This window comes from Squalius cephalus (genome assembly GCF_949319135.1).
Source record: "Squalius cephalus genome assembly, chromosome: 11".
Classification (NCBI taxonomy): Eukaryota; Metazoa; Chordata; class Actinopteri; order Cypriniformes; family Leuciscidae; genus Squalius; species Squalius cephalus.
Genome location: NC_137132.1, coordinates 30,055,708 through 30,080,241, shown reverse-complemented (window position 1 = coordinate 30,080,241; position 24,534 = coordinate 30,055,708). Strand labels below are relative to the sequence as shown.

Below are 24,534 nucleotides of genomic sequence, written 5' to 3'. Positions count from 1 at the left end.
GTTTTATTTCGATGCTTTAGAGAGAGAATGCAAAGTTTCTCAGGGGAACCAACGCTATCTCACGACCATTTTACGAGTGAGTAAAGGGTGGCTAATGATTTGTCTGAACCCACATGATGGGTAGGTTTAGGAACGGGTTCAGGGGTAGGTCATTCATACGAATTGGGCAAAAATCTAAAAAAAAACAAAAACAGCAAAAATCTTACGAATTCGAACGAGTGAGGTCGTATGAATTCGTACAAATTAGCCACCTTGTAAAATGCGTATGAATTACCGTGAGATCGGGTTGGGGGAACACAGTACTTTAGCAAGAGTAAGCAAACGCATTTAAATATAAATGTTTCGGTCACTGATTTCAGCCCTCCAAAACCATTTTGCCCCGAAACTGAAAATGGCTGTTTCAGCCCAAAATATTTGGTAGCCGATATTACCCAACTGAGAGGCAAGTCTTCTGTGGGGGTGCTAATAGTGTGATGCACAGCATCGCTGCCAACATACAGTCTTTTAATTCAGTCAGTTATGAGCTTCCACTACAGTTACTGTCTAATGCTTCTATAGATGGCTGCTATGCAGGAAGTGTTAGGCAGTTCACTAGGTTTTGTAGCACAGCTGTCTCACATCAGACAGAAATACTTGAATCGCTCCTGCATATACTGACTAGTCAGTGTAACAGCACTTTAATCAGAAAGTATCAGGCGCTGCTTGAAGTTTTTGGGGCACGCAGGTCTCTCAATGTGATATATTAAACTGTCTGAGGCTTTTTTTTCTCTCTCAGGTAGTGCATGCAGTACATTTTTTCTCCACAGGCAATAAAAAGATTTCCACTCGACTCTTATGACAGCCTGTGATGTCGCAGATACCCTGTTTGCCGTACTTACTGTGGGCTGACAACTGATCAGCAGGCTGTGAGAACAAGGAAACAAGAAACAGACCCAACATTCTGGTCTCTTTACATGCATTTTGTGTATTGCACCCAGTGGGAGAAAATTCAGCTTGAACAAAAGTTATTGAGGGCTCCGATGGGATCACGGCACCATTTCGGAACCTTTATTTCCATGGCATTACTAATTCAGTTCACTGTGGGAAGACTGTCCATTGCCTATTTTTCTCCCTGTTGGAACAGACATTCTGGCTTCATTTCCACTGGTGCAACATACTTAACCCCATCAATGCTGTATCATCAATCACAACAAATGCTTCCAAATATCAAAACACAATCATGTAATTTAATGTTAATTTAAAGTTTTAAGCTGAATAATGGACAATATTAACACTATATTATTCATGAAGCCAATTCAACTCTAGAAAGAAGTATTGGGCAGTACCTGCACAACAAATAGCAATAAACTTCCATTTTATAACTGTTTCACAGTTGCAAGGTGGTAGTGAAGCATGTTTATTGCTAAGCAGAATATTTTTGACAATCACCGCAATTGTATGTTTTTTCTGACAGTAATTGTGTGCTTTGTGTTGGCTTTCAAAACTAAATAATTTTTTTTTAAGTTGGTTCTTTTCATGAATTGGTCAAATGACTCGGTTCGCAATTCAGTTTGAATCTCTCAGTGAATCGTTTGGAGTGAAAACCAAACATGCATCCAGTCATTTGCCTGTGATTTTTAATCACAAGGTGTTTTTTAAACTCTGCTCCCGTATGTGCAGCTTGTGGATGATTCTGAACAATGACTTTAGCTGCAATATAGTCAAAACGGTACATAAAAAGTACTGTGCCAAAGCACTAGTATCATAGTTTTTTTATAGTCGTGTGAATAAGACACCTAACTTCCATCTACCTATGGGTAGGCGTTGTGTTACATATTCTTCCCGGGATATGTTACCCAGTGTACCTTGGTATTCCTGCGTTAAGCCTAGCCCTTCGTCCGTGCTAGTCTCACGACAGGGAGCTCAGTCTTGCGCAGGGCACTGGAAGACAGCCGATGTGGTGTGATTATACTGGGACCCCCAATAGTGACCGTATGAAAGGGAAAGTCTCGGTTACGTATGTAACCCTCATTCATTGAGTAGGGAACGGAGACGTTATGTCCCTCTGCCACAACCGCTGTACCGCTGAAACGGCCTGGAGTTCAGTCTCGGCTCCTCAGCGAGGAAACATAATGCGAGATTGCTGGCGCTCCTCCTTTATACCCACGCGGTGTGGCGGAGTTGCGTGGAGTTGCGCCAATTCCGCAGACCCATGGCATTTCCCATGCCATTGGCTCGTTTTGTAGAACTCGTTTTGTAAGCGAAACCCCCAATTTTGTCAGTCACTGACGTAACTCGTAGTGACCGTAGAAAAGGGAACTAGTATGTCATTTATTTAAATACTGTATATTTGTAATTAGTAAACATAAGTAATAATGAAGTTACAATGTAGTGCATTTAAAATATAAAAACTGTAATAGCAAATAACACACCACAGTTAAAAGTATTAATCAAGTAGCTTTAGTATGCAAGTCAACTTCTTTAAAGCACAGCAAACGACTAAAACTTAATTTTACATTACAAAAAAGTGTATTGGATTTGGATTCGTGCATTAGGTACAGAACACAAGACAAGGTCAATGAAAAGCCCTTAAAGAGCCTAAACAACTCTCCCATCAATGGCTGCAAAAAGAGCTTTATGTTGTTCATGTGACTGAACAACATCTTTGTGTCAAAATCAAGCATGTCTCTCCACACTCCCCTCAATCTGATGTGCTTTTGGAATGGGTAAAGATGACTCCTCTTGTGTGGTTCCCGTTATCATTTCCCACAAAACAATTTGAGAGATACTGTTTATATTAAACTGAAAAGGGGGATGTTCAAAAGCTCCCCAATCATAACAAATCAGTGCCTCAACCTCCGGCACTGGGCTAAGCAGATTACTGTCATTTTCCACAACTTGTCCCTTGCAGCTAACAACCTCCAATTAGCAAATCCCGCTGTGCGCATCTATGCCCTGACGGCAAGTGACTGTGACAGGCGGAGAAATTAGAAGTTTCGCATGTTAATCCACCATGCTCTAGAAAGTCAGGTTACCATCAAACTGCTTTGAGGGTATATACAAATTCAAGGCACCCTACACCCGCCTAGACACCAACAACAATCAGTAAAAACAAAATGAAAAACAGGCCTACAGCAATGTGCAGATCTATTGAGTTTAAAGCAGTTGGCAGACTGCTATGGGCTAACACAACAGGCTGACAGATGGAAAGAAAGCAGGGTGTGTGGTTTTGACACAACGACTCTATTGTGTCAAGAACAACCTGCTCTGCACAGCGAAAATGTGATAAGAGTGTTTAAATAGAAAATGTAGCAAAGATAATTATTTGACTAAAGTCTTGACGTATCATACAGTCCAACACAAAGATAGTTGATGTTGCACGGTGGGTCTCATTCACTAAATATTGCGTGGAACTTCTCAACAATATGACGATCTCTGAAGATGTGCTTTTGCCTGACAGAATGCACAGCAAGATCCTCGAACAATGCCAAGTGTGCCACCCTCAAATATTAGGGATGCACCGAAATGAAAATTCTGGCCCGAAACTGAAAGCGAAAATAATGCTTTCTTAATAATTATTAATTATTAATTAATAATTGTATTCTACTTTTTAATTAAATTCAATAATGTTATTGAATCTGATCTAAAAAATACAAGCCATTAAAATAAAATAACCATACTTTTATTTAAAGTAACACACCAAAATTGGACAGAAAATATATTAAAATAATAATAAATATCAATATATTATTCTTCATTAAGTTCTATGCAACAGAATAAGATTTAACAGATACATTTTTGACCAATTATCAAAATAAAGTATAGTCCTAGAAAACTATTATCAGATTACTGTATGTGAGGATATATCGAGGAGCAGATCAGTGAACGAGAGGGTACTTTACTAGCATGACTATACCACATCATGTTACAGCACAGTGAGGCTATTGTGAACAGAAGCAAGTCCACTACAGAAAAATTTCATGCCGGCACGTTATTTGAGCAGACTTTGCTTTTCCAGAGAGCATGAGCGGTACATACGTGGAGATTTCACTCGGGCAACTATCAACTAACTAGATCAACTATGCGGAGCGTACACATGGAGCGGACGGAACATTGAGCAGAGCGAACTGTTTGCCGGTATACTGCTAGGCCAGAGTCGATTCGAAGTTGTGCATCTTCAGAAGCATTGCCGCTTGCAAAGTTACAAAAAATGCTGTGCGAGAGTGAAACCTGAGGAGCAGGGCGGCACATATACAAGACCACTGGGAGTATGTGATTTTTGTGATGTGTGGTTTCAGAATAAAATGTAATGCAAATTTATTTAAATATTCCAAAATGTTACACAGAAGTGTGTGTGTACGCATGGTTAGCAGGGGTGTGAATCTTTGGTAAAAGAGTATGCGTATTTGGCGTGCTGTCCGAGGGGAGGACTCCAAGCTCGGAATTTTGGCCCAAACCTAGAGTACTGGTTATCTCTGGCTGGGATAGGAACCTGCCAAAAGTGAGGTGTCAGGTGGCCGAGGGATGCAGAAAACTGTCGAGGAACATAGGTGAGTATCAACAAGTATTCAAGAAACTGCTGAAGACGCATCTTTTTCAGCAACACTTGACCTATTAATACTAACTCTTACTAAAAAAAACTTGCTTTGCTTATATTGTTCTCCTTATAATTCGTAATGATTAAATGTAATGTAAATATAAATATATATAGACCCCCAGACAGCAACATAGTGTCGAATCCAAGTGTACCAGATGTGGGCCAGATCTGGGCTGACATTATGTTGCTGTCTGGGCCTCCTCTCATGCTGATTGGATAGATCATTTGAATGTGTTCCTCCCGAACTTTGTTAATAAAACATCAATTAAGACATTAATTGATTTGATTTCGATTAATTATCCAATTATTTTTTGGATTTCGATTAATGATCCAATTATTTTTTAAGTACATTCATAGGATTATATAAATACTTCTCCTAATGTGTTATAAGTAAGAAACAGAAAAACTGCTTAAGATTGTTTATAGCAGTGAAGTTATCAAGCAATGAAGCAACCTATTTCAGCAGTAGTGGTCACACAATGAGTTGGCAGATTTATCAACGGTTTCTGTGTATTCAAATCGAAATTACAGTGTGATAGAGCTGTCATCTGCTAATGTTTATAGTCAATCACTGTCCTGATGAAAGAGCAAACAAGGTTCTCAGAAAGCTGCTCAGAAAAAGTGTCAATGAACAGAGATTGAGCGCGATCCATTAAAAGGCAACAAAGAGTGCAGTGCATGGGTTTGTAATCGATGCATTGAGAAAATGAGAATCGTCACTCTGACAGTTAGTGAATGTGACCCAGTGTGTTCTGGCTTTTACACAAGATGTCCGTGGGAGCATATACAGTCAAACAAGCAACAATCGTTAAACGGACCAACACAGGCTCTTACCTGTCTCTGCTGTGCCATTTTGAAACCGATTCCAGCACCATGCTGACTGAGTTGAGGCCTTTGAATTAAAGGCTTAGTTTGTAAGCAGGGAGATGACTGCATGGGCAGCTGGCAGTTCTGAAAGTGCATGCCCTGGCCTGCAGTAGACGGCTGCGGTTGTATGGTTGTTTTGTTAGGTGGAACGGCCATGATGGGCATTTGTTTGCCTGTGGTGGAAGGTGGTGCTTTAGGGCTGAAATGCAGCAGGGGCTTACTGCTGAGAACCTTTGTGTCGATGTGATGGGAAGGGTTGAATCCATTGGGCTTGAGAAAACAGTTGGACATGCCTTTGGCCTGACCGGCACTTTGAGCGTTAAGTCTCTGCTGAGAAAGGGAAGCATTGCCAGGAAGAGTCTCCTGATTGAAAGAACCAGGAGTTTGGTGAACACCTAATGCAGAAGACCAGTTCCTAACCCCTCCTGCTTGACTCTGCTGGTGGTTGTGAAGCATAGGGCTGGGCTGCTGTTGGTTAGCAGCCATTTGCTTCAACTGTTCAGCATGTGACATCTCAGGCCATGCTGGAAGACCTCTAGATGGACCGCCAGTAGGTACCTGTCCATGGTGCCCTGAAGTGATGGTTGAGGTGGATAAAGTTGCATTGGCCATAGAAAAGGAAGGTCCAGCAGAGGCTGGTCTTAGTTGTTGAGAGCCTCCAGCTGCCTGGCTAAAATCTGGTGAGTACTCTGTCTTGATTGGCTTATCCAGGTGAATACATGGAGGAGCCGCACCAGCTGAACTGGGTCGGCCCAGATCCAGACCAAAGTCATCATCTTGCTTTAGCATCTTCTCTAGCTCTAGATCGTTGAGTGAGGGCACGTTCTTGGTGAGCTCATCGAACAAGTCCTGAAGCTCTGGGTCAATCTGTCCACTTACTTCATCTTTGAAGTCAAACATCAATGGGGCATGATCTGTGGACGACTGGCCACAGGTCTGAACTTCAATCGGTTCCTTCTTTATATCCCTTAGAGTTATGTTGAATAAATCACTGCCAACTCCATGAGGCATCATGAAGGTGTCCTTTCTTCGAAGGATGTTACCCTGGGTGGCATCCCCAACCATTCTTTGAGTCTGTCCTGAAGCTAAAGCACAGGATCCAGGTCGAAAAGAGCTGGGTTCCATGCGAAGGCGCTTAAAGTCGGATCCTGACGCTCCACAGGAGAGGCCATTCTGCTTGGGCGTATATCCAGGAGACTGTGCTTCAATCTTTCTCCTAAGTCCTTGCTGAAAAAAGAATGGAGAAAGAATGGAAAGTTTTTATTCAACTCATTATGTTTCACAAATCAGGTGCAAAAAAAAAGAAGACAATTAAAAGGCATATTTTTCTACAAATTTCATCAAAAGATTTCTTCAAAAGCCTCACGCTAGCTTTTTTCAGCCAAAATGAACTAATTTTCTGCTCAAACGGGAGACAAGGGCACATAATGTAACAAGACCATCTCTATCTAATTAATGAACTCTTATTAAAATACTCTTTGATGGTTCAAACCAATTACAACTATGAAGGGAGTTCTAAATATTAGTGTATGAAAAATGTGTTCTCTGGGTGAATTATCTCTATGAAAATTGATGGAGTTTTGTAATTTACAGCCGATACTCTTTACCCTTGTTCAGTTGCCCATTTTGCATTTCAAAAGAGACGTATTTGATTTAATATAGAAAGTTTATGATTTCCCACAGGGTCCTATTAGGGTAATGTCTACAGATATAGGTTAGACTCCTACTTACTAAGAATGTATGTGCTAGACATAGAATTTGGTCTCAATTACTAATAACTGTTGAGTGTTGAGTGCTTATGTGCACAAAGAATGTTTTAATGCTTTATACAGGGGTGCACGCGCATACATGTATTCTTACACTCGTTCGAACGTGATTGAATCTAGATTCATTTTAAATTAAGGAGTTCATGCCCACAGTTAGTAATTAGCATAATACATGCACAAACCATCTTCTGTACAGCGATTCATCACTCTCTGCAAATGTGTTTCCCTCTAAAGATATGCTCTTGCCCTGAGAGCAAGCATAGCAAGATATTTCTGCAAAGCCACTCTCAAAACCAGCTGAAACACACACAAAAACCAGCTGTTTTTATGCAGCGCCTATCACACCTATAATGTAGTTTTTTTATATATTTTTATGACTCTGAAATAGGACTTATTTTAGGGTCTCTTATTAATTATACATACAGTATTGATACACATTTTTTCTTAACACATTCCATGTGTCTAATGCCACCACAAGTGATTTTTGCATTTGTGTCTGGGGTTGGTTCTATACCTTAACCTAAATTTATTTATTTGCAAACGTATTGATAAATCAATTTCCTTGTGGAAACGTTCACACACAGGTTTTACACACAAATATGTGTGTGTACACACAATCCTACAGTTAATGAGACCCGATCCTAATCATATCATGAATATCCCCTGGATAAGATTTTAGCATCTCCACTAATCCACGTTTCACTAGCAGCAGGTCTGTGCTCCCTAACAACATTTGCTGAAAAAATATATTCCAAAAACTATTGTCTCAAAACCTAGTATTAGCTGTGTGGTAAATTTAGCCACTAGATAGATGATGTTAGACAAAAGAAGGCTTTATCTGTGTCCCTCATTTGCATGAATTACATTTCCCACTGTTAGCTTGCTGTAAAGATAGCAGCATTTTCCTTGTGTGAAATGGTTCCCTTTGTTCCTCAAGTCTTAATTTATGTAAATAAGGCTTCAACAATGACTCATAAGCGCTGTTTAAGTATGTAGTCCAATACTTGTATATAGAATCATTTTTACTTTAAAGGGCAATTACTAGAGTTAGAAAATGAACCTGACTACAATACGTTACACCAACAAAGCTCCTGCATCTGCACATTTTCAGTTGTGTGATGGAGAATGATTAATATAATTTAACAGACAGAATAATCATGAAGTAGCTGCTGACCGAAACCAACATAACCAACGTTATTTCCACACAGCCGCAATATTGCCAGCACATGGATATGCAAAGTTATTTAAACACCATCTGACATTATTGCCTACAGAGAGAGATGTGTGTTCAACCCAACATCATTATCAGCGCAGGGACGGGTGACTGTGGTGCGGTTTTCGCTGTGGCGGCAAATTGGAGACATTTCCATTTACTGGAAATATTACTGGGCTGGGATGTTTTATGCCTTCAGGACTGGGAGTGATCACAATTCTCCACACTCCACCACCATCTCTGTCTCTCAATACCCACTATGATTGTTCAATTAGCTATATTTGGCATGCTGACATCAGTATCAAATTACTTTTCTGACTCATCCAGGTTAAGGATAACAAATGACATCAAATTGTGTTTGTTCAAACAAGTTCATTGGGCTGAAACAAGATTTGAATTAGGCTGGACATCAGGGTGTGTGAGAGTGTGCTATGTGGTTCCTATTAGGTTTTTAGCCCGTCAGTATGTGCTGCTCAAAACCCAACTACATCCTGCCAAAAAAGGTTCATTACTCGTACAACAACATAACTCGCTGCTTAACTTCCATAATACAATGTATCGTTGTAAAAATGTACTAGCTTGTTGTGACTGTTTTCTGAAACTGTAGTAACATGGTCGCACATTTGACCCACATTGGTTCAAAATAAGTTTGTCGATGTCATGTGATGGAGTAATACCTTCTGGAACTTAATTAATTCAAGATCACAATTAATGTCAGATTATTATAGTTCATTTACACAAAACAACAAAAATGTTTACATGCATGTAACTGGCATACACTTGACTCCAGTATGCATGGGGTTCATTTATTCAGCAGCTTTCTTCACAATGTATTCTTCACAAACTGAGATAACTGCTTCACTATTTTTGCTCCTTGTGGTTTTATTTGTTTGATGTTAGATTCATTGCGGGTTCCTTAGCTCCAATAGTTTCTTGTTAGACAAGTGTGGACTTACATAGATCATGGCCTACAGCTGTATTTTTATTAACTAAAATGAACAAAGATCAATAAATACTGTAACAAAAGTACTGCTCATTGTTAGTTCATGTTAGTTAATATATTAACTAATGTTAACTAATCAACCTTATTGTATAGTGTTACCAACTTTATTGCTTCAAATCAAAGTTTGTAATATTATGATTCCCTTCGTAGCTGATTGGTTTGGTTCATGGCTTATAACGCTATAATGAAGACTTTTAAAAATCTATGAGATTTGAATCTATGGTTTAACCTATGGGAAACATGAATGGAAAAAATACCAACGCCACTGAAAAAGGGGGCGGGTACTAATGCACTCTATTGTTCCACAAAGCCATGATCTATGTAAGTTCACACTTGTCTAACTAACAAGAAACTATGCTTCTAACCAAAGCCTGAGTGTTCGCTGCTAGTTTCAGGAAACGCCAAATCGTTGAACTATGTTAGTAACAACGGACCTTGCAACTATAGCTGGCTAACAATGCTTTTGGGAAACATACCCCAGATTAAAAGCCTAAGACTAGCAAACTATCTAAGGCTGAGATGCTCCCTCCTTCAATGTAAATGTTGTTTTAGTCATTTAACTATATTTTGGCCTGATCAACTGGCCGATATGTGACTTTTTTCATTGGCTGGAAAGAGATTGAAGGGTCTGAGCGGCTCAGTATTTATACTTTTGGGGGAGATAAACCCATGAACGACAATGTATTGTAACATAAAAATCCTACAGACATCAACTTTAAAAGTGGTTTGATGTCATAACATAGTGTTGTGCAAGGAACCGCATGAAAATAAGTCTTTATTAATTGATAATATGCCCCTGTAATAATAATTTGTGTGAAAAGGAATGAAAGTTGTGTTTTACTGCCACTAGTGTTCATTTCAGCTGGTAACTGCATTGTATGCATAGATACATTTTCGGAGCTTTGCAAAAATGCATGTAGTGGCACGTATTTACAATGTTGCAAAAATTAGGTTATTGGCCCCTAAAAATCCCAAACTGGTTGACCACTAGATTTTTCCGCTTGTTTTATTATCCAACAAGCGCTCAGAAAAATAATAGCTCAATTCTCTGCACAGTCTGATGTATCATTCATCATTCACACATAGTGCCAGATAGATTACATGCAAATGTAATACTTAGCCAAAAGTAGGAGAAACACTGATGCTTGCTAAAAATGATACAACACAAGAACAGCACTTTACGATCAGCCAGGATTTTATGCTACATCAGTGAATCTTTCTATGCTTTCACAAACTCTTTGCCACCTCCCTCAACATTATTTATATTAGTTGATGAAACAAGATTGCAACACTCCAGAATCTTTCTTCATGTCCCTACTTGGTGTTAACAGTAGATTATTTCCTATGATGGGATTTTATAAAGGAAGCTTTTTAAGATAGATAAGCGTATCTCAGTTCCCAAAACAAGTCAAACACTGGCCTGTGAAGAACTGTGTCCCATGCTGAGAGAAGATCCCAGTGACAGCCATGTGTGTCACTACCTTATACAGTTCCTCGCCAGATTAAACAAGACATCTCTATAAAATATTCACATGGTGACACAGATAACGGCCACCAACCAGATGTAGCATATTAAGGCAAAGAGTTTCTTGTCGGTATGCCAACCACATTTGAAACGGTCTGATAATACAATGTGTTCATTTTGGCGGAGGGGCTGCGGAGAAACAGTGCCCTCTATTCATCGGAAATCCTCCTGACAGAGCTACAAGTGACCTGAAAATAGATTTTCTGATTAAGCTTTAATGAGCTCAGAGAACATCACTTTGAAAGTGACTCCTGGAGGGAGGAGAAGAAACGGCTCTCAGCACAAACCGTGCGAAGGCTTAGAGGTATCGCACGCGTGACATTGCTCTTGCTGAAAACCAACACGACGGCAGATTAATATTGTAAAGTAACATCGCTCCACTGAGGCGCACTAGGCAGTGTGCTGTGGGTAACGCTCATGTAGACAAAGATCTTCTAGCATGGAAATTAGTGACTATAAACCACTTTATAGTAAACATCGAGAAAATCAGCTGTTGGTTTAAAGCTGAAGTGATAAAGCTTTTCAACGTTAAAAGTATTTCTCATTTCTGCTTCTGAGTAAAAAAAAAAAAGATAATTGTGACTTATATCTCCCAAATGCGGAATGATAGCTTAATCGGACTGAAAAGGCTTCATGTAAACACCTCAATTGATCTGATTGAAAGGGTAGCTTAGATCTGAAATAATATTAAATTGGAACATATTAGTAATATTGGCACCAAATGTGCAATGCTGTGGTACTTATGTTTATTTACAGAACGTCTTACATTGTACATTATAAACATGGGAAAGAACTGGTAAGAGACTGAATATTTGCTAAATATCTGCTAGAAAAGGTTTTTGACATATCTTTAAAATATGTATTCAAGGCAAAAATGCCATTTATGCTTGCAATAGAGCTGCACGATTCTGGATAAATTGAGAATCACGATTATTATTATTTTATTTAGTCGCAATTGCGTCTTATAAAGTCAGAATTCTGACTTTTTTTCTCGCAATTGCGACTTTATATCACGCAATTCTGACTTTATAATACGCAATTGTGAGATATAAAGACATTTTTTTAACACGCAATTGCAAGTTTATATCTCGCAATTCTTTTTTTTGACCTCAGAATAGTTTATCTCACAATTCTGACTTTATAATACGCAATTGGGAGATATAAAGTCAGAATTGCATGATATAAAGTCACAATTGCGTGTTATAAAGTCAGAATTGTGAGATAAACTATTCTGAGGTCAAAACAAAGAATTGCGAGATATAAACTCGCAATTGCGTGTTATAAAGTCAGAATTGTGTGATATAAAGTCGCAATTCTGAGAAATAAAGTCAGAATTGCGAGATGTAAACTCGCAATTGTGAGATAAAAAGTCGCAATTATCATTTAAATTTTTTTATTTTGTGGCGGAAACAAAGCTTCCATATGATTCTCCCAGAATTCTGAAGAGACAACTGAACAAAATAACATGTCAGTTACTAGAGGTTCTGACAAAATGATAATTGCTTCAGTCTATTTACAAATTTTTAATTAACTTGAATTATTATGTTTGAATGAATGATTCAATGACTCATTCATAAAGACTTCACTGGCTTCATGACTGGATAAATTGTCATTTTTAAACTAGTCTGTTGAATGAATGATTCAATGACAGATCATTTTATTAACAGTCACTTGTAACAATATAATCATTAAAAAAAGTCCCAAGTTACTTTCAAAATGTGATTTAGTCTATTTTGATCATTACCGCAGACATCGCTCTCTGGATCAGCGGCGACAGATTTGAATGTTCCGGTGTGATTGGGATTTAATAGACACATTTTCATTTAGGAATAAGGTCTTGTTAGTGTATGAATCAAGATCACAATCTTTTAACGATTAATCGTGCAGCTTTGGCTTTCTGTTTCTAAACGTAGTGACTGATGCACTGTGCATGTGCTGAAGTTTTAGAAATAAAGAGTAGAGTAGATATAAACAGTCTATGGTTCATCCAAATTATGGTGAGTTCGTTTACAGCTTTTATCGTTTTACTTCTGGCATTTGCATTTAAGCCTAGGCTTCAAAATTCATAAAAGTTGTGTTCAGTTATGAAAAAATATGTCAGAATCATAAACTTTTGTTGGCCACAAGCTTATTTTCTGCAATTATCAAAAAGCCAACAGAAAAATCCTATTGGGTTTTCATTGAAAGAACTAAAGTAATGCTAACTTCTCGGTTGATCATCAAAAATACATCATCACCACTTTATAGTAAGTCCCACTGTGCATTACTTCAGAAAGATTAAAAATCAAGTTCTATTTACGATTCCATTTCAAGCCACTATTGGCACAAAAATACACATTGCAGCTTTAAAAACACAAATTGCTAATCTTAATATAATGTGGTGTCACAGTGTTAAAATAAAACATATTACCCAGAATCCTCTTAAGTAATAGCAACCAGATTATGTCACTGTAAAGATGCAGGCTTTTTACCGTTATCACAGCATACAGTATATGCTTACAAACCGGAATCTTAAAACCTGCCACACAACGTGCACCATGTGCATGTCTGCTGATAAAGTGTTTGTAATCCAGCGTGACCATTAATTGGAACGTTTTATGACAGCTTTTCAGAGGTTTTGCCCTGTTGCCACTGTCCTCTCTGTACTGTATAACACAGTGGATATGGTTTTCTTCAGGATTCAGATTTACAGAAGTGTTGACCCAACAGTACCAAAATTGTTTTAACATAAATGTCATCAAAAATGTGAATAATTACCACGAATTGGATAGGCCCACCAATGTGTCAAATTACGAAATTGACATATAGGCTGAATAGGAAAAATGACCATTTTGGTTGCATGCTCTAACTGCATTGAGAATTGCATTCAGCATTGTTTTTTCAACCCGTTTTTGGGTCATGACCCAAAATTTAAGAACTACTGGTGTGAAGCGCATCTGTTATTATCTGCCTCTGTGTGCAGTTGTCACTACCATTAACCAGATAGAGGAAACTAGTCTAGTGAGGAGATAGGGGAGAATGAATGAGTGTGTGTGTGTGTGGTCTCAGCAACATGTGCTGCTAGCAAGAGGAGTGCAATTGATAGAGAGCTCAGGGCGATGAGAAGGAGAGGATGTGACAGTCATCGTCCTGGAAGCAGCTGTCAGACCTGTGGCACATCCTACAGGCCCGGGTCTACATGTATTTGTGCCTGACTGTGTAGACATCAAAGTGTACATGAAAGAGTGACTGAACGCACTGCATTAACACTGAGGCTCAGTGTTGGGAATACATACTGTGTTACTACTTTATGTAAAATAACTATTTATATTGCATCATTCATTTTTATGGAAAGAAAAAACTTTACTTCTCAACAGCAAACTAAATTCAAAAATAATTGACTCTACTCAATTTGATTACTCATCACTTTAGCTACTCTTGCAATTGGCAAAAAGGCATCAAAAAGATCGTGATCTCAATTCAAACACCCACACGATCTTATTCCTATATGACAATGATTCTCCTGTGTCTATTAAACCTAATCACACCGGAACATTTAAATCTGCGTTGGCGCTGCCTCTGATCCAGAGAGAGCATTTGTCGTGTACTGTAGGTATGAAACAGCTTCACAAACAGTCTTTTCGACCACACAGTAATATCACAGAAGTACTAGGAAGTTTATAGTTCGGATTTAAAGCAAGGAAGTGATCAAAATAGAGTTAATCACCTCTTGAAATGAACATGACGCTTCAAATAAAGATTGCACCAGTAGGTGGCGACAAGTGGCTCTGAACAATTTTATTTTTCATTGAATCTTTCAAGTGATTCGTTCAAAAACTCGGATTCATCCAGTATTGAAACAAGTGAAGTGTTTACTTTGCAACCAGATAGCAACACCCTAGCAACCACACAAAACACCACCACAAAGGAATGTGCTAAAACCTACTCAAAACTTCTTACACAATCACATCAATATATTAAAAACATTTCTGAGAGCGCTTATATGACTGTTTCTTACACTTTAGGGCACTTTTAAAAAGTGCACTTTGTAATGTCAAATAAAACATTTCACTTTAAAGTACATTTAAAATCATTATGCTTTAGTCATATTTTTCATGCTTCAAAGAAGCACACTTATTTTGCGCATGTAAAGTACTTTACTGTTGTTGTGATATTTTATATTACATTTAATGTTAATTTATTTTAAATGTCCTAAATTATAACATCATCATTAAAAATGTGTAATTCCAAGTATATTTAAATACATGACGTACAAGTTTCAACAGAAATGACATTAAAGTATATTTTAGTTTACCACAAATCCTTGTCAGTACAACCATATTTCAAAGACAATAGATGTAATTGTTAAATTACATATTCAGATGAACTTAAATAGTACTTTTTGACCCACTTGAGTAGGACTTATATACAACTAATTGCACTTAATATGAATTTAACATACATTTTCATTTAATTGTAAATAACATGCAATTAAGTAAATCATTACATTCAGTTCACACTTATATTCTGTTAAAGTATATTATTTCTGTAAAAAGTACACTTTTATAATGTGCATTTCATTTTTAAAAGGGATGTTACACATTTACTTAATGCAGTGACCCAGAAAAAAGTGCAGAATATTAAATATTTAAATCAGTAAGTTTTTTCTGTTTAAAAAAAATCTGATTTTATATCACTGCATATCAGAAACTACTAGACCTTTAAGTGTCTATTTAAAGAGAAGGTTGCGGTGCGTTTGACAAACAGACTCAATATCTTTGTGTGTAAGAGTGTCTGTGCTCTTTAATCTATTCAACAGACGCTGCAGGCATATTGTAATCCACTCCTGAGAATATGAAACCCTCTCAAATCCAGCCTGGCAAAAAAACATGGCCAAAATAAAAAAAAAATAAACACCACTATTGTGTTCCTAGGGAGACATAATATTTATACGGTTACACAGGGATGCGGAGTGCCGAGAGGTGGAATTTCAATCGAGAAACTGGAGCCCTGAAACCAGTGTTTCATAGACCCAACTCCCTGCTACCTGTACATGAGAACTAATTACACTCAGCCTTTGAGTGGAGAGAGGGGGGAAATGAAACGAGAGGCAGAGAGCACTTATCACAGAACGATAAACACGATAAAAGGTATTGGACTGGCAGCTTTTGTCCCTGTGTGTGCTGATTTAATGATCTCCACTATCGCTCTCTCAGTAAGTGAGCCTACACAGAATGATTCAAGCAAAGTGACATTCAGATGTCTGGATGATAAAGGCAGAAATCACTGGTGATTATTTCCCTTGATATTGTGATTATTCATTTTGAGTAGTGTTAGGGCTCTAGTTGTTTAGTTTTTGTAATTCTTTTGTAATGTTCGAGACATAATGACAATGGTAGCACCAAGCGCACACCAGAAACGCTCAGGGCCGTTCAAAAAAATATTGCCCAGTTTAACTGGTAGTTAAATAGTATAGGCTTATGTAACCCTTAACTGTAAGCGTCCCGCTAGCGCTCTTTATATTGTCGCCTTTTTTCATATCACATATTTGAGTTATCATAATAAATTAGGTATCATTCGAAAGCTTACTAAATCAAAAATTTAAATTGGACGTTGCCTTACCATGGAAACGGTACTCTAAATTCTTTTAGCGGGCGGTGTCAGTTTTTATATTACAAAATGTATTGTAACTACTTTATAATCAAAACCTTTTCTAATCTTAACAAAACATATACCGTCTCAAGGTTCCATATTTTGTGACAGAGAAGTGATATTTGGACAGATATGTATTCATTTGTTACAGGAGAATGCATCAAAACAAAATTCAATGGAGTGTGTGTCACCCGGTGGCTATTTTTGGTACAGCGGCTGAACAAAATATCTCTAAAAACTTACATTTTTGTGATATCAACTTCAAATTTGGAACACAACTTGGTTAGACATATGGTTTTGATTTTATAGTAATTGAAGTGTAAAATAATTTGGTAAAATATATATTTTATATAAAATAATAAATATTTAGTACAGTACATTTGATTTACAGTCATTTGTCATTACAAAGTCATTGTCATTACAGTCAGATTTACAGCATTGTTCAACTTGAACACACCTATAGTCTCATGTCACCAGACATACATTAAACTACAGTCAGATATCATAAATTTCATTTTTTTTTTTGTTCTGCTCACATTCCATATCAGTGTCATTGATGCCACAGCAAATTTATTTAAATAGAAAGGATTAGGCAAATCCCCAAATAAAAAAAAAAAAATGGTTTTCATGAAAGCTAGAAAAATTGGAGAGATCAGATCAACCGGTGTTAAGCCAGCATTCTCACAGATTAATGTCTCTGACAATCCACAGGACCAGAAGGAAGCAGTTTATAACCAACGTCCAGTGGGAATTCTTCGGCTCCACTGTTTGCACTTTACGCTTTTGATTAATATCTGAACAGATGTCTGTTTTGCATTCTCTATAATAAGTGAACTAAATTAAACTCATAATTTTCTTTCTGATATACAGATGCCTGACATTCAAATACGAAACAAGTAAGAACCAATGATGTTTGGTGCCAAACTCTACCAAGTTTTAAAATGTGCATTAAAGAATGGTATTATGGCAGAATTGAAGATTTTTTTTTCAGTGTCTGTTCCTTCACAAGATTTGGAATATAGTTGTATGGAGTCTTCTGTGGAACTTTCATGGTTGGGATGCACAATATATCTAAATTATCGCAAATGTACATGCTTGCGATATCTGAATGATATTAATAGGTTACTTCAAAACGTTGCGACAAGTCAAAGTTACAGGTTGACGCATATCAGAAAATAGACTGGCCATGCTTGACGTTACAAAGAGTTATTACGCGCAATAACCTGCGGAAAACAACTCATTGCAGAGCTTGCACTTTCTGACACACACCTAAAGCACACACACAGAAAGCCACCTCTCAGACAGTGTGCAATCCCGAATTCAGTTCTCTTTCACGACTTATTGCACTCCAATGGTCAAATACATACACAGTTATGTCAGAATGCCTGTCTTGGCGAGTATTCCTGCAAACACAGTCGGTTACGTCTTAAAGTCCGCGTGAACCGGAAGTTGCAAACGACTTTTCTCCAGTGTTGTGACGTATTTCCCAGTGAAAAGGAATATTGAACAGAGGGCAGGGTTTTACTCTAGCGCTCCTACTCTCCATCTCTGCTCATATCAGACTAACGGTTTGAGGGGAGTGGTTAAGCGTTTCCCAATCCAAGCCGTCAAACCTACATCAGAGAAGGAACGCCATTCCAGACCGGAAGTAACTTTTCAGACTTTGATTAAAGATTACGACGGCAAACAATGTCTTTCTGTGTATTAACTTGCACGGATTAATTTTTCACCACAAGACTAGTAATATGCGCTAACAAAGTAAATAGGGTCAATTTTGATTTCAGTTGGAGTGAACGTAAACAGTTGGGAAAGAAATCGGACTCGGAGCAACAGGAACCGTGCATTAGGTCTTAAAGTGACAGCAGCCTGTTCAGTAAACCTGCTGCTGCCTGAACAAAAGATAAAGAGAAAATTACTCGCTGTTCTTGGCAGATTTATTATGAATGTATATTTAATTCATGTGAAGACATTTGATTTTTTAGTTTCTTTATTGTTTCTTACTTGAATACTACAGTTAAATCGATGTAATATACAGTAGGCCTACCTGAAAAACTTAGAGCACAGTTTATTTTCAGACTTTTCAAGAAATTCTCCAGAAAGAATGTGAAACATATATATTGGTTATATCATTATCATTCGTACATCATTAAAATTTATTTTAAACACTTAAAAGCAATATCAAATCGCATATCGAATATTGCATTATTTGAAAAAGTTATCGCATTTTTCTTCAATATCGTGCAGCCCTCCCAGTTGAAAAGGATGTACTGTTAAATGTATTAAAAATGCATTATAGTATATTTGTATTGTACTAAAAACATACTCAAGTACATTTTTAATACATTTAATAGTGTTTTTATGTCTTTGTGTTTTATGTACTTTTAGGAGCTCAGTCTCTGCAATCCACTCATTTTAAGAGAGAAAAATATGTTTGATAACTAGCTTATTGAAACAAAAAAGTTTTCATTTCTTAGGGAATGTGGATGAAGATACAGGGAGGAGAACAGGGAACATTTATTCCCAGTCTTTGTTGTTATTAAGGTCGGTATGCTGTTTGAGTTGCCATGGTGGAAATTACTTGTGGAGCTCACTGTTCTTGCCATAATTTTATGGCTCTGACAGATTCTCTTGAACCAAACATAGAAACCAAACATGTCCTCCAAACTACCGGTATGCTGAAACACCATCAATCATTACTATCCTATTTGTAACCTGCAAAAAACAAATATCACAAATGAGATTTCTTTAATATCACAGTTTCTCAGTCAGCAATGAAATTACAGTAAATGAAGAGCAAGTACAGATTTCTGATGAAGTCTCCCGTTTCTCTTGAGAAACAAATAATCTCAGTAATGTTTCTCCTTTAGAGTTTCAGGAGAGATGTGCTCACATTTGCCAAGATACCAAAGTCTGCAGTCAAAAGTCAAAGAGTTCAATAAGAACTCAAACATTTCAACTTCCAACACCAAATCATCTGGGATTTTATGTCCACTATTGATTTTTTAGCTCTATATCAGGGTTTCCCAAATGGGGGTTTGTGAGTTGATGAAAAGCTGATAATTAATTCAATCAAATGTAACATTAAATAAACAAATGGGGCTGCAAAATAAATCAAAATAAAACTGAAATCGTGATTATCCAGTCAAATTTAATGCGATTTAATTAAAGTATATAGTTAGTTGCACCACATATTCCGAGTGAAGAGCGTCGCTGTGGTGTAATAGTGTTTTCAGACCAGATCATAGAGCTTTTTAGATGGATGCTGAGGCATTTTAGGTCAGGTCGAATCTGTGATCTCTAACCCTGTTCGTTCGCTTGCTTCCATGGCTCCAATACGCTGTGTTTTCCGCAACCTGGGGTGTCGAAATACTATTGGGTAAACTGGAAGTGGGAGGGATCAAACAGACCAGCACAAAAACAGACATTCTGACACAATGCACATTTCACAGTAGAATAACTAGCTGTATCATTCAAGTATGCAAACTTAGCATGTTTCTTAATTATCTGCAAACATATTATGGCATTTTTATTTTTATGTTGTCTAAATACAGCACCTTTAAAAGTAATTATTTACATCTCATTAGAAAGGATATAAATATAATTTTTTAATTAAAGCAGTCAAAATAACACACTTACTTGAAAAAAATATCAGATATTTTATCTATTTACTTGCATATTATGTGGCCATTAACTGACACCAGAGAACCGTTCACATTCAAATGTGTCATTACATTTTTGAAATATAAGTACTTAAAATTTCAGGGGTGATTCATGTTTATGTGTCAGCAAAAGACTTTTGACAGCACGTGAGCTTTTGTGAAAACTATGGAATATACTTCCACATTTTTGTCCACGAACAGTCGGATCAGCAGAGGGTTATTAACAGAACAGTTATTGTAAGGGTTTACACTGAAAACTGTATCATACTTTTCTACTCTTTGAACAGCATTATAGTAAAAACAGAACACTATCTCAACATCTTGGGATAGTGGCAGTTTATTTCAGTTTTTTCCCCTCTGTTTGGTCTAAAACACTGTTTGCTGTCATCCAGTTTGAAATTTTGACAACAAACACAGAGGTTTTTCAGATTTTCCATCACAGGTTCTCTCCATGTGTACGACTCTTTGCAGCCTTTAGCCGCTGCCTACAACGCACTGGATCCTTCACTGGAAACGAAAGTAACTCACTCCCGCTAAACGTTTACTCTTTGAATTCTTGCACCGGGAACAAAAGTCAACACCATCATGACTAAAAGTTTGCTAAGAAGTATTTCCTACTAAAGCAAGGCGGTATTTGACTCGTAAGTGAATCCATAGCAGACTGGTGGGAGTGGCCTTGGACAGCAACATGCCCAGTGCATTATGGTTGTTGACTTTTTCCAACCTATTTGGCAAAAGGGAATGACAACAGCCTTTTTTCTCTGTTTCGTCTAGTCAAGTAGCACTGAAAAAAGAAAAAAAAAACTGCATAGGAAGCCAAGTTTTATTAAAAGCCCATTTTTCCAGGAGTAAAGTACCCCTTTAAGTCACTCACTGATAATGATGTGGTCGTAGCTCAGTGGAGGAAAGATTAAGTTTGGGAATGAATCAGACTGAGTTTCTGCACTGAATAAACTATTGATCATTGAAAAGAACCACTTCACAAATGGGACCTTCTTCTCACAAGAGCTAGGACGGGTGTCAAGTAAATTGAATTTTGTTCTGTTTCTCAACAACAACAAAAAAAACGTAGCATTAGAAGACTTGGGATACAGCACACAAATCAAATCAAATATTTTATGATACTTTTTATGGTGCTTTTATGTCATACAAGGTTTCTCAAGTCCCTTTTTATTGTAATTGGAAAAGAGCATGGAAACAGCCTTCAAATATTCTCATTTTGAATTCCATGGGGGAAAAAAACATCATGGAGTTGAGGGTGAAGATATAAGTAAGTTTGAGTGAAAGATTCCTTAAACAGACTGTCTGATAGCTGCTACTCGACTTTGTGGGTGTCTATAGCTCCTTTCACACGTACAGTCTTTACTGGTAAATTACTGGTAAGGGATCATGGATCAGTAAGGGAACCAGTAAGGGAAGTTGTAACATTACCAGTAAATTACTAGTAATATGCTCTGTGTGAACACAGAATGAAGATTACTGGTATGATCGCGTACGAGGTCAGGACGCGCTGATGTAAGAAGTCTGCTTTGGGCCAATCATAAAGTTCTTATGACATGATTACTCAGCGCTTATTACAGTTTGACCATAGCGCCACGTCTCACAGCTTTTTCAACGTGTCGCGCTCGAGACCCAGCCTTCTTTATCATTCATCACAACATTGCTGCTCTGCAGTCGGATACTATTATGAGCGTCTCATGTTTTAGGAGCAAAAACGTGTTCTGTTTGATCATCCGTTATGCCTTTCGCCTTTGACATCAAAAAGTGTTGTCAAATTGAACAGATAGTGAAAGACAACGGCTTGGCTTTTAAAGATCACTTCCGATGACTGACATCACAGAATTTACTGGAATTTCGGTGCAGATGTGTGAATGGTCTCTTACCGGTAGAAAGCCAGAACGCCATTGCTTGTGTGAACAGCATATTTGTGTATTTACCGGTAATGTCATTCTGGCAATTTTACAGTAATTTACCGGGATTGCTGTGTGAAAATGGCTTATGAGTGTACAGTACATGATTACATGTCTGTGATAAACCGATGGGATGTATGTACGTGTGCATACTAAATAAGAGAGATGTCTCCAACGGCACACAAACAGAGCAGAACGTTCTCTCTCAGAGATCTAGGCAGTTCCATAGAGAGAGAAAAGGGAGGAAAAGAATAGAAAGATCAGCAGCATATGAAAAAGGGAGAGAAGGAGAGAGAGGAAAGGCACACAGCTCCATCACTGAAGCCTCAGAGGGAAAACAAGAGAGTACGAGAGACAGAAAGAGAGGGACGATTTGAAGAAGTCAAGCATTCATTATGTTTACTATGGGCCGTGTGTTATTAAACAGTAACTCACAGCATCTCATTTCCCCAGTCTGTCTACGACTGTGCTGAATCGCACTTCACCAGACCCAATGCGGCAAGGACCATGAGATTCAGAGCTTAGCTGACCACATTTACAAAGCAATACGTTTGTCCTCAGCACCTCTTTATTCTCTACCAGACAGACTAATAGTAGGAAAACAAAGAAGAAGAAGAGATGACATTGTGCAATAATGATCAGAGATCTCGTTGGGGGTTTTCAGTGTAGGTCTGCTCTGGCATAAGGGCTATTTTTGACAATGATTTCAGGAAAAGTTTAACATTTGTGATTTTTTTATTCAATGTTTGAATTTTGTGGTAGTTTTTGGTAACTCTTGTGAAAAAGAAAAGAGTACTTATTATGGAAATAACAATTCAAAAGAAAAGAATATTCTTAAAGCTATGGTCTACGATTTCAAAGATTGTTCATTATTAATAACCTCGTTTAGATGCTGGTTATGGTTCTACAGTACAGTCCTAACAATATGAAGAGAAAAAAGAATGAAAAAAATCCATTCACTCTATTGGGTGTACAGCTGCAGAGAAGTTGACCAATGTAAGCTGTCCGGCCGGAAAGCTTACATTGGTCAACTGCTCTCATCCAATCCCCCGCTCCTCTTGACGCTCGCGTCTCCACCCCACCGCACCCCACCCCGCCCCCCTCCTGCGTCATGAAATTTCGCGGGCAAGCAGCTGACAGTCTATGGTAGCTAGCAAAGTAGCATCAGCTGAGCAATGGAGAAAAAACAAACCAAAAAAAAACGACGCTGACACGGCTGACTTTTTGTTGAGCAGGTAAGCATTTATTTTTTACTTTTATGGTGTGAGGTGTTACATAATAGCTTTTTATCAGTCTGACAACATGCTTATGCTGCCGGTCGGCATTGGAATGTTAGCCGTTTAGCATCGCCTATCACGGGTCAAAGTGATTATATTTCTTGAAGTGCTTGAATATATTTCAGTATATATTCAGTTTCTGTTCGAGCCGATCGGAATTTGAACAAGATGCGCCAATGTTTACTACCGGTGATCACAGCTTGACTGAGTGACGTTGTTTAGGTCGTTTCCCGGTGGGAGGGATCAGGTAGCACAGAAGGGAGGGGGGTGTGTGTGGAGGGGCGGGATGAGTTTTTTAAAACTTCACAACTGTCTCAGGCTTTCTCGACCGATTTTCAACATCGTAGACTACAGCTTTAAGTGCGAACTGAATTTAATGTTTTTGGGCGCTTAAGTGCACTTTCATTTTAAGTTTAAATTTATATTAAATGCAATTAGTTAACCTTTAGAATGCTTTTTTGACCCACTTAAGTAGGCCTTAAGTTCATCATTAAGTGTTATTTTATACTTATTTCTATTGTCTTTATAGTGTACTGCCAAATGTATTAGAATTTAAGGAAAACTAAAATATACTTTAATTTCTATTGAAACTTTTACTGTATGTCATGTATTTAAATATGTTTGTAATTAAAAATATATAGGATACAACGGGGCTAAAGGTGCACTGGGGTAAAAGGCACATTTAACTTTATTCTCTTTTAAACCACTAGATGGCACAAACATTCAGCTTAGCATTTTTCGTAACAACGACTTTTGATGATGCACGTGGAAATTTGGCTGATCCTTGACATGATCGCGGGCAGTAACGGAAAGTTGATTCTGCACTAATTTGATCTAATATTTATAATAATATTTATTTATATGCAAAAGTATGGTATTTGGGATAAAATGTGCCCCTGCTGTTGGGGTGAGAGGCACAATAATTAACATGATAATAAATAGCTGGCTGACTTTTCTATTTGTTGACATGACATGGATAGATTCAGATAGGAAATATCATTAAGTTGGGTGTCCACCTTAGAGATAATCAATCATATTTATAATTAAACCATCATTTTTAAAGGGGTCATAATATGCCATTTTTGTACAAGCTAATATGATTCTTTT

The 24,534-nt window shown here is 37.7% G+C and overlaps 1 protein-coding gene across 2 annotated transcripts in view; it reads right to left on the bottom strand.

Moving 5' to 3' along the window:
• The window catches only part of maml2 (mastermind like transcriptional coactivator 2), a 71,795-nt gene that overhangs the window by 13,052 nt on the left and 34,209 nt on the right, over positions 1 to 24,534 (bottom strand). For both annotated transcript variants that reach the window (XM_079885852.1, XM_079885853.1), the window contains exon 3: positions 5,411 to 6,670. In XM_079885852.1, the coding sequence (XP_079741978.1) occupies positions 5,411 to 6,670 (1,260 nt within the window). The remainder of the gene's footprint in view (positions 1 to 5,410; positions 6,671 to 24,534) is intronic.